This window comes from Myotis yumanensis, unplaced genomic scaffold, assembly GCF_028538775.1.
Source record: "Myotis yumanensis isolate MYYU_CA2020_CCGP unplaced genomic scaffold, mMyoYum1.0.hap1 SCAF_1, whole genome shotgun sequence".
Lineage (NCBI taxonomy): Eukaryota > Metazoa > Chordata > Mammalia > Chiroptera > Vespertilionidae > Myotis > Myotis yumanensis.
The window spans coordinates 7,511,734-7,522,290 of record NW_027223752.1 but is presented as its reverse complement, the minus strand read 5'-3'; the positions used below and the strand labels follow the sequence as shown (position 1 = coordinate 7,522,290).

Sequence of the window (10,557 nt, the reverse complement as noted above, 5' to 3'; positions counted from 1 at the left end):
GGGAAGGTGATGGGAGTTTGGGGTGACATCGCCTGTCAGGGACGAGGTGACCAGGGTGGCATCTTGGGGCGAGGATGAGGAGGAACCGGGAGTGGGACGTCAGGTTTTGGGGGAAAATGACAGGCTTGGAACCAGAATTACAAGGGACTTGGCGGTGGTTTAGTGGGTGGGGTGACAAGGTTGATGGTTGAGTGATGACGGTGACGCATGTGGTGATCCGAATGACCGTGATGAAGGCGATGATGACTCGGAGCAAGGTAAACACGTCAGTAATACTCAACAAAGCTCAGAGTATTGATTCCTACCCAAATAACTTAAGAAGCAAAATAGTCCTAGCTGGTACCCAAGGACTGTTTAGCTGCCCAACCCGAAGAGCTGGGAAGCTAGACAGAACTCTGTCCCATCTCCTTCAATTTTTTTTTTCCCAACAAAAATAGATGCTCTTCTTAAAAAAAGTCAAGTTCATGATTCAGAAACTGGCTAGGTCTTTCAGGATCTGAGCGTCACTAACTCGGCAACACAAATGAACTGCACAGCCACGTAGGCCAGGCCTGGTACCACTTCGGCCACAGAACTAGAAAACGCCCCACAAGGGACAGGCTCCACGAACCCCTGCGAACACCTAGGGGAGGGCTGTGTTGCTGCTCAGATTTCGCCAGGGGCACTTGCGGTTCACCTGCACTTACATTTTAAGAAATATGGCTAACCTACAGGGGGAAGGGGCGTAGAGGATTGGAGATTTTGGTGGGTGGGGGTTGCCCGAGAGGCAACTCCAAGGCTACGTATTGTGACTCAAAGCGGCTAATCGTTCCCAAATGGAAAGTGAGCCAGGAGGCTCCCCACTTTGAAAACTGCACTTCGGGGTGATTTCAGGATGCCAAGTGGGCATCAGAATAGACCAAAACACGCGGACCCGGGGATGGGACCTCGTCTCCATCCCATCCTCATGGGGAGGGTCAGGAGCTGTTTTGGCTCATCCCCCGTCGTTCCTAATTCAGAGTTTTAGACAAGAGAGGACCTTGATGGTCACTGTGGTCAAGCCCCTCCCTCAAGAGGGACGAAATGGTGGGCTCGCTAAGGGTGATGCAGCGAGTTAGTGGCAGGGCTGGGACGAGGTCCCGGCCCCCCAGCAGCCAACCCGGGTTTTCTCTCTGCCTGACACATGGCCGCTGCACTCTGCAAAATCCTCAACTCCATCACAAAGATCTAAGGACTGCGATGTTGAACTTGAAGTGAGTGCGAGTCGGATGTGGCGTGTGAGAATTAACGAACGAAAGGGGTCTTAGCCCAGGTCACAGTGGTCGGTCATGCAAGAATACGTTACAAGGACCCTGTGGCCGAGGCCCCTCGGGGAGGGACGTCGACACACCGAGTCCTGGTCCAGTTGCCTTGTTTTTTTTTTGTCTTTTTTTATTTTATGCTAAAAATTTAAAGTTTAGAATGACATGCTACTTATCTTACTCGTTTAAAGATTAAATTCTTATTCTTATTCTTATTCTTAATCATGCATTGGGAAAGAGGGGGGAGGGTGGCCTTCATCATTGCATTGAGCGCATTGCATTGGTCACACACAGTAGTAGCACAAAGAATAATACAGCGAAGCGTAGCGCGTTCACCAGGTCTGACACGAGAGCTAGCAAATTCGCCCACCGAGGTTAGAACCGACCGCATCTGGTGAGCTCTGCGGGGACCCCGAGGATGGAGGGGGCGGGGTAGTAGAGTGGGGGCTCTGCCTAGATCTCTGCTTAGATCTCCTCGTCGCTAGCCTCCTTGAAGGTGGTCATGTCGATCTTGTCGGGGAAGATGATGTTGACGGCCATGTCTTCCCCGCTGTTGTAGCGCAGAAGCAGCTTCTTCTTCTTGTTCAGCATGCGGTTGTAGCGCAGGTTGGCGATCCAGGCCTCACACTTGTTGAGGAAGACGATGCTCAGGGTGCCCAGCACCACCAGACCGGTCAGCACGCCCAGGATGGTGAAGCAGATGGCCTGGCCCTCGGAGAGGAGCGGGGTGTCCTTTTTGACCTCCCTCATGGCCACCTTTAGGATGTGGTGCTCGGGCTGCCCCACGGGCAGCTCGTGCACCCCGGGGGTCACGCGGTAGGCCAGCCCGGGCCCGTTGGGCACACGGGTGCCCTGCTGGGAGCTCGCCGCGCGCTTCTTGCCGCAGAGGGGACCTGTGAACTGGGGCCGGCACCGACACTCGAACCTCACCTGGGAGTGCTGCAGGCAGGTGCCCCCGTTCAGGCACGGTTCGGAGGCACAGTTGGTCACCGAGCGACTGCAGGTTTTGTCCACGAAGCCGGGGGGGCAGCGGCAGCGGAAGTCGCCCCCAATGTCGGTGCAGGTGCCTTGGTTCTCGCACGGGTTGGAGGTACAGCTGTTGACCACGATCTCGCAAAAATTGCCCGAGAAGCCAGGGGGGCACAGGCAGGAGGCATACGAGGCCTGGCCATCATCGTCCACGCAGGAGCCGCCGTGCTGGCAGGGGGAACTGCAATACAGAAGGGGACAAGGCAGAGGTCCCCTGGGGGGTGGGCTAGGACAGTGGTGCTGCGGGCAAATGCTCAGAACACAGGAGGTGAGTGAGTGAGCCAGCCAGGGGGGCTGGGGAGGCGGCGGGCACTGTGACCCCTGCCTACGAGGGCCTCTGGTGTCTGAGGCAGCCGCACACCGGGTGGGGTGCGCCCCTCACCCCCACCTGGAGCACGCCGACCTCCCGGATGCCCATCTCTCCTACCAGAGGCCTGCCGGCGAGTCCCTGGACTGGTGGGGGAAACTGAGGCTGAGAGAGGCAAAGTTAGCGATAATGCCGGGCTGGAGGGAGCCCCCTCCTCTAGCTTGGTCCTTAGGCCCCTGACGCCGAGCCACACAGGGCGTCCCTGACGGTCTCCCCTGCCCCCCATCACCACCCCATTATTATTTTTACTTCTATTTTCAGCAGAGCGAGCCTGCAGCTCATTGTGCAGAAACCCTTGGGGACTCTCCGAGTGAAAGAAATACGCGGTCTGTCTTTGCGTCCCTGCCGCTGGTTAATAGTGGCTCATTCACCCAAGTGCAGCTTGCAGACCGAAGCTGTTTGCTCCAAGCGGAGCGCACGGAGCATTTAACGTAAGTGCTTCTAAAGGAGCGGGCCCTTTGTCATCTGGTAAATGCCGAAACTCCAGGGAAGAAAGGGGCGGTGGGCGCGAGAAAGCAGCGTCACCCCTCGGAGGAGGGCGGCATAGGAGCGGGGCTCTGAAGGAATTTCAAGGACCCCGGGCTGGATTTTGTTAGAGAGAAAAGCAAAATATTTTAAAGGGCTGGCTCTGAATGTTCCCTCCTCTCCGATAAGCCGGCACGGCGTGCGATGTCGCCCCTGCCCTCGGAGTACTGATCTTTCCATGCCTCACAGGTGCCTGCTTGTGGCACCAGCCAGTCCACGTCCTCCACACCACCCTGCAATGCCAGGGCAGGAGGCGCTGGTGTGGCAGGGCAGCCCCTGGGCCAGGGGCTAGGGGCCCATCTCTCCTAGCCTCCCTTTTAGCCCCCTCCGTGCAGTTATGCACATAAGGGCCAGAGGGGGGCTGTGGGGAACCCTGTTCAGGGAGGCACAGGACAGGCCAGCGGCCATTCTGCCTCGGTGCCCACTGCCCAGGATCCCAGGGCCCCCTCCCCACTCAGGGTAGCTGAGAACTGGACCCCACCCCCTGGCCCTTATGGCTTGTCCTCCCCATCCCGCCCCCGCCCCTCCCTGTGCTGGCCCACAGCCCCCTCCCCCCTCAGCCAGGCAGCCTCCTCCAGAGATACCCCAGCAAACCAACCTGCAGAGCTGCCCAGCCCCTAAAACCACCCCCTGAAGTAGGTGTGTGGGTTTCACAAAAACAGCCTGGGGCCCCGAGGAACTGATCTCTCCCCCACGCCCCCTCCACCCAGTCGCCTGTAGAAAATTATGCAGCTCCAAGCTCCCAGCTCCGTCCCAATCTACTGTCATTCACACACGGGACCCGGGGAGGGCAGGGGAATATGAAATCGCCTTCGGGATCATTTGAAGAAATTATGGAAATGACACTTCCTCTGATGGAGGGCGGCCCCCCACGGGGCTGCAGACTCGCTTGTCTTTTGTCAGGCGCCAGGTCTCACTGGCTGAGGCGGAAAGGGGCTTCAGGGGCGAGAAGGGGAATCAGAGGCCGCATTCATCAGAGCCCAGGTAACGGGAGGAATATTTACCCGTTGACCTCGCAGGGCCCGTCCTTCTTCTGGCAGTTCTCTCCCGAGAAGCCAGGGGCACAGGTGCACTGGTAGTGGCCCTTCTGCATGGTGGTGCAGGTGCCGTTGTTAGCGCAGGGGTTCGAGGTGCAAGCCCGCATGTCTGGGGGAGGGGAGAGAACATCAGACCAGGGAGGGGAGGGGGGACAGAGGCAGGAAGACACACCTCCAATTGGTGGAGAGAGGGACCCCAGCTAGGCTGCCCCATGTCTCTGCCTGTGGCCACTGCCAACGGTCACTGAGTGGGGTCCTGAGGAAGAGGTGTAGGGACCCCCCCCCAAAAAAATATTCCTGAACAGCTTAGGGAGCTGAAGGAGGGTCCTTGTGTTCGGTCACGGGGACAGAAAGTCACAGCTGCTCCCTGCCACTCCACCCAGATCACCTCTCCCCTTTTCTGGGGAACCAAGTCACCCCTCAGTCCAGCATCATCACCTTCACGACAGACACCTTCCCTCCCCTAAAAGTGGGCTGAGCTCCCCGTGCCTGCCTCCTCCAGGCAGCTTTGCACACCCAGCTCTTCGTGGGGCTTTTTGTGTGTGTGTTTTTTTTTCGGGGGGTGGCTGCCACTTGGGGGACTAGTACAGCCCAACCGTTAGAAACACCAGAGGCCCTTTGTGCCGGCCCATCCCCAGGGGCAGGGGGGAAATGGAGATGTGATTTAGCCCAGCCCTGCCTCCTCCTCCAGGTGGTCTCTGCGCGCAGGTTCTGAACTAAGGGGGCCCAAGATGAAAAGGCTGGCTCTTTTGAAGGCAGCAAGATGAGAACTATCGAGCCCTCTCCCGTCAGCGTGCGTTTCCATGAACACGGGTACGTTCCCACCGCCTTTCGACACCTCCCGTCACGCACACTTCATTATCCCGGCTCAGCGAGCCCAGGACGCGCCGAACAAAGGGGCCCGGGTCAGGGGCTCTCAGACAGTGCAGCCCCCAGACCCCCGCCTGCCCGGGAGGGGCCGTCCTGTGCCCACCTCCCGCCAGCTGCGGAGGTCAACCCCTCCCTCCCCACTCCGTGCCTCACTTTCTCCACTTATAAAAGGAGGGGCTCTCGCTGGTGGGTCTCCGAGGGACCTTTTTTTAGCTTTGATTTTCTACCAAATAGAAAGCCAGAGACACAGCGAGTTAGTTAAGGCAGATGGTGGGGAGGGGTCCACACATGGACAGATTCCCCCTCTGTTACAAAGACCGCTCCCTGGCGGAGGGGAGATGGCAAGCAATCAATAGAGAAAGGCCTGGACGCCATGCTGATGGCCTATCCCGAGCCCACCAGGCGTTCCTGGGAGCCCAGCTGGGAGCGAGGCAACATAAAGAGGATTTATCATTAGGGAGGGAGGGCGCCAGCAAAGCCTGAGATCGTGAGCCTCTCGGCCGGCTCCTTCCTCGTCCTCTGCTCAGGGCTCTGCGGTCACCTGGGAGCCTGAAATATAGGCTGAAGGGCAGTGATGACCCTACCTACTCCTGTCCCCTCAGTGTCAAGCCTCCTGAGCAGAGGCCGAGCCCACCTTTGCCCAAGGAGCAGGCTGCCCGTGGGGGAGGGGAGCCGGGCCTAGGCAGGGGCAGGGGCAGCAGCTGCGCTGCCTGCGACTGACTGACCGTGACAGTGACAGCCTGAAAGACCAGGGGGAAAGGGGGAAAGGGAGAGGGCCCTCCACTAACCAGGAGGCCGCTTCCCCTGGACCCAGCGTCCTAAGCTGAGAGCCTCTGTCAACCCAGGGAGGAGGGGACCTTGGTCTGGAAACCCCGTGGGGAGTCCCGGGCTAAGATACCCAACTGGGTGGGCTCCAGGCTGAATGCCTGACCCCAGATGGTGATGTCTCTGGGATCCTCTGGTCCCCAGTTAGAGCTCCTGCGAGGGCGCGGTGGGAGGGGCAGCAGAGCTGTGGGTCTGCGCATGAGTCAGCTGCTGATAAAACTGCGCCATAGCAGTGGGGGGGTGAGGGGGAGCTTCAAGGACCCAAGACATGGGTGGGGGGTTGCTTGATTTTGAAAACTAGCTGCTCTTCCGTTTCCCTTAAGGGAGGGCATTAGAAAAAGCCCAGGTGAGAATGAATCCTGAGCAAACCCTTTGGCTTCTCTGAGCCTCAGTTTCCCTATTAGCCTCTGCTAACGTTGGGCACCAGGGGACAGAGGCCCTGCCTAGGCTGCTGGAGTTTTCTCGAGGACTTCCGTCTGCCCAGGTCTCCAGGCAGGTTTTGCCAAATGAGAACGGGCTCAGAGGTACATGTGCGGCCTGAAAACGCAGCCAACTCTCCATCGCTCGGGGTAATGGAGGACAAAGATGGCATAAATTAATGAAATCAATAGATAACACCAATCCATCCTTTAACCTCTTCTCAACCTTGCCCAGGCCCCCCTCCACCTTAGTTCTTCTGTCCCAGCCCCTAGCCCCCAGCCCTGACCCTGGGCCTGGCCTCAGCCCCTGCTGCCCACCCCTCAGCGCCGGTCCCCGCCCCTCCCCTGTTGTTTGTTTGGTTGCTTTCGGCCACTCTTCATAACAGTCTCCAGGGCGGACCTGTTGGAGTTTTCTTGCTGCGTCACACACACCCCCGTCCTTCCTACTCCCCAAGCTTCAGTGACCGGGGCAGGCCTGCGGTCCCCACCCGCTCAGCTCTGTGTGGTGTGCGCTTACTTTGGGATTGTTTACTCCACAGACAGCCCCCCGACACCCCACCCCGGGGCATCCTCTGGGTGCAGGGTGCAGACAGAGCAAAATCATGTCCCCTACCTGTGAGGAGGCTCCTGCCACCATCCATGGGGAAGTGTGTTCACAGGGCATTACCACACAGAGCATCGGGTGCATTAGAATAAGGTGGGAGGGGGAGGACAGGGGTGAGGGTGGGGGAGGGCAGGGGGAGTGCCCACCTATGTCGCAGTAGTGCCCGTCCCAGCCTTCGTTGCAAGTGCACTGCCAGGGTTCGTCGCAGAATCCGTGAACACAGCCAGGAAAGGGCATGCACTCGTTACACTGGGGTCCCTGCCAGCCAGGGTGGCACCTGCAGGGGGCGGGGAGAGTACATCTGAGGATGGGCAGGGGTGACATGGGAGCAGGGCTGCTTTCTGTGTACCAGGGCCTTAGGGGTCTTTGCACAGTGCCAGGCCAGTGGGCCCCAGGAAGCAAACACCAGTCACCTGAATGGAAAAGCTTCAGCAGACGGGCCGTCTGAGGAGCAGAGAGGGGCCCTGGGAGGCCAGAGCGTGCTGTGTGCTGCGTTTTGCTGCAGTGGCCCGCAGAGGTGTCATCATCGGGAGCTGTGGCTGTGCCCCACCCCCTGCCGTCACCCCCCCCCCCTCTCCAGGTTTCTGCGTCATCGCACACCCGTTTCCTGCGGGGGTGATGGTGACGAAGCTGTTTTTTTTGCAGCCCAGTGGCCAAGCCCCTTACCCCCTTTTTTCTGCCTGACACCATGACTCCCCAGGATTCTGCCCCAGCCCCCCACAAGATGCCTGGGGGGAGCACTCCATTACCTGCAAACATTGTCCTCGGTGCAGAATCCATAGTGGCGGTTGCAGGGCGGGAAGCATTCAGCTCCTGAGGCACAAGAAAGGTTACACCATTCATCTCACCAGGCCCCAAAGGCCACCGCGAGGGAGCACACACCCTCTGTGGTCCTACGGGCCTGGCACCCAGTAGGTACTTCCCATCAACCCACTCAGGAAAAGCTCTCTACCCTGTTCCTGCTTAAGGAGTGACCACCGAACGCTGCTTTATTCTCACCAGCAGGTCAGACATCTCATTTCCCTCCAAACAAAGTGTGAGACCTCAAGCTCTAAAACTGGGGAAGGGGGAGGTGGGTGGACAGGTTTTGACCCCTGGGCACTCAGGCAGACCCTCAGTTTTGCTAAGTGGGCTGAAGGGGGAGCAGATTTTGAGGAATTCATCTCCAGGGAAAGCCAGACAGGGTCACCTGGCAGCGCACAGGTAAGGCATCTGGATATTTGTGAAGGTTCATCCCAGTGAAGCCAGGAACCCAAGTCAGGGTCCCCCCCAATTTCCCCTGCCCCACACTCGTCATCGAAAAAAAAAACTGCGCCACAGCTTGCAGAGCTTGACTGCAATCAATCCTGACCCTATTTAAAGATTCTGACGTCTTCATAGGCGCCTACTGTGTGCATTTACGTCAACCCGCACACCAGCTCTCCAGACAGCCCCCTCCCCCGTGCCCACGGGTGCAGTGGGGCGGGGGCACTGCGGGAGGGGCCACTCTCGCTGTCAGAGGCAGATGGCCGCTGCAGGCAGAAGTGTCGCAGCCCCTCACCTAGAGAAACCACGCAGCAGGGCCCAGGCTGGGCTCCTGGTTGGGAATTTGGGGCTGTGATGGCAAAGTCACCCCCGCTCCCCCCACAGACCTGTACCCCGATGCACGCACAAAGACCCCCAAAGTTGCACCCCAGAGCCTTTTCACAGGTCTCCCAGCATCACCTCGTTTCTCCTACCTCTTGTCTCAGCGCACCGACACCCCTCCGAGCACCACTTTTGTGAGGTGGGAAGGGGCTGGGGTCCCACACCTCCCCCTCCCCCCGGGACCCCCAGGGCCGGGCTTGGCGTGCAAGGGGAGCGGAAAGGGAGAGGCAGGTACCGCGCGGGGGCTTAGGGTTAGGCGGGACGGGCGGGAATTCGGGCGCATGGGACGGGGCGTGCAGGGCACTGGGCGGCCGGGGGGCGTCGCAGGCTTCCCCAGAGGGGGCGCGAGCCGAGCCGCCGGGGGCACTCACCATGGGCATGGTGGCCGAAGGCCAGCAGGAGCAGCAGGACGCGCTGGAGGGCTGCGGTCGCGGTCATCGCGGGGCGGCCGGGGTCGCGGTCCCGGGAGAGGCGCGGGCGCGGGTCCGGGTCCGGGCGCCGCACTGGGCTTCTGGTTGCGGATGCGAAAGGGGGCGCGGGAGCGCTGTGAGGGGAAAGCCAGGGCTGCACCCGGCTCCGCGTTGCGCTCTCCAATGCCGCCGCCGCCGAGCTGCCGCCGCTGCCGCGCGCACCGCCCTTTTCGTACCGTCGCCCCCCCCACCCCCTCGCGGCCCCCGCCCCCCGCCCCCGCCTCTGCGCGCACGGGGCCGGCGCCGGCCAGTCCCGGTGACCCCCCGCCCCTCCCGGGGCCGCCCCCCACCTCTGCCGCGTCCCGGAAACCCGCTCGCGCACGAGGCGCACTCTTGGCTAGACGGGCACAGGTACCCCGCGCGCGTGGAGCACACGTTCCCCACACAGGACGGCGCAGAGGCGCGCACCGCCGGGCCGCTGGGCACAAGTCCGAGGAGCGGCCGGGGTCCCGGGGTCGGGCCGCAGCCCCCAGGACGGCGCTTGGACGCGCTCCGAATACAGACACACGCACCCCGTCACCAAAACACTGACATCGCCAAGGTCCCGAGCACGCAGGCCAGGGTGCGCACGGCCAGAAAAACACACGCACACGCTACAGATGAACTACGCACCTAGAAAAACCCTCGTGACGAGCCCTCAGACCCCTGACCACAAAGACGCGGGGAAACGCAGACACCCACTGCAACCCAGACACAGCCTACCTCACCCTCACGCCGCGACACAAGTGCCCGTTATGGAAACAGCGGGGAGGGCCACATGCCCAGTCATGGGCACGCAGAGGCCCGCGCACATACGGTTATGAAACCCTGGGCCCGGCCGTCCACACGGAGGGCACGTTCCGAGGCACGTGCACACCTGAACATGCGAGCCCCTTGTAAACATGCTGACGCCGAGCACATGTTCAGTCCATTAGCTGCACCCCCCCCCCCCCTCACACACACACCTGCATACACAGTCAGGGCCTCGGTCGGGGCCTTAGTCGTGACGAAGCAGATTTCACACACTTGCACAGCCACACATTCGATATTCACCAACACACAACACCCAGGCCCCAGAACTTACCATCCACTGGCTCTTGGTTACACACTCACCTAAACACACTTACACAGTCACCCAGCGCACACGCTCACACCAATCTTTGCTCCCAGTGACGTGAGTGGGCAAGCTCACACGGTTGCTCTTCTCCCACGCACAGATGCACATCAGGCACCCAGCACACGTTCCAGGCCCCCGGAAGCAGGGCGGGGGGGGGGGGGGGGGACGACTCCGGAGAGGGCCTTTAGGGGCTTGGGCTGGGGGTTTGGGACCCCGCCACAGACCTTCCTTCCCGAAAGAGCTCCTGGGGAAAGCCGGTCTGGGCCTTCAGCCTGACCCTCTGGCGGGCAGCCTCCCGCTCCAGGTCGGGGATGTGGGAGGTTCAGGGCAGTTTCCGAGCTGCCCTGGGGGCGGGAGGAAGGGGATTGGAGGTGTGTAGGAGGTCAGGATCTTCAGGGGTCCTTTGTGT

General features: G+C 60.6%; 1 protein-coding gene across 4 annotated transcripts; it reads right to left on the bottom strand.

Moving 5' to 3' along the window:
• Nucleotides 1-380: 380 nt before the first annotated feature.
• LOC139001491 (protein delta homolog 1-like) lies at nt 381-10,013 on the bottom strand. 4 transcript variants are annotated; one of them, XM_070403042.1, is made up of 6 exons: nt 9,997-10,013; nt 8,954-9,093; nt 7,706-7,769; nt 7,103-7,233; nt 4,206-4,347; nt 381-2,490 (listed from the first exon to the last, which is right to left on the bottom strand). In XM_070403042.1, exons 2-6 carry the CDS (start codon nt 9,018-9,020, stop codon nt 1,746-1,748), a joined length of 1,149 nt encoding a protein of 382 aa, XP_070259143.1. In that variant the 5' UTR covers nt 9,021-9,093; nt 9,997-10,013; the 3' UTR covers nt 381-1,745. The 4 variants fall into 4 exon arrangements, with proteins under 4 accessions (XP_070259143.1, XP_070259142.1, XP_070259141.1 ...); XM_070403041.1 differs by lacking the exon at nt 9,997-10,013 and adding an exon at nt 9,755-9,785; XM_070403040.1 differs by lacking the exon at nt 9,997-10,013 and adding an exon at nt 9,343-9,419.
• Nucleotides 10,014-10,557: the final 544 nt, after the last annotated feature.

Excerpts from the sequence above, each read along its gene's own strand:
- LOC139001491 (XM_070403042.1), bottom strand. The coding sequence starts at position 9,020 with ATGACCGCGACCGCAGCCCTCCAGCGCGTCCTGCTGCTCCTGCTGGCC. Across the intron at positions 7,770-8,953 it reads CTTCGGCCACCATGCCCATG|GAGCTGAATGCTTCCCGCCC; the intron begins GTGAGTGCCCCC and ends CTTGTGCCTCAG. Across the intron at positions 4,348-7,102 it reads CGGGCACTACTGCGACATAG|ACATGCGGGCTTGCACCTCG; the intron begins GTGGGCACTCCC and ends CCCCTCCCCCAG.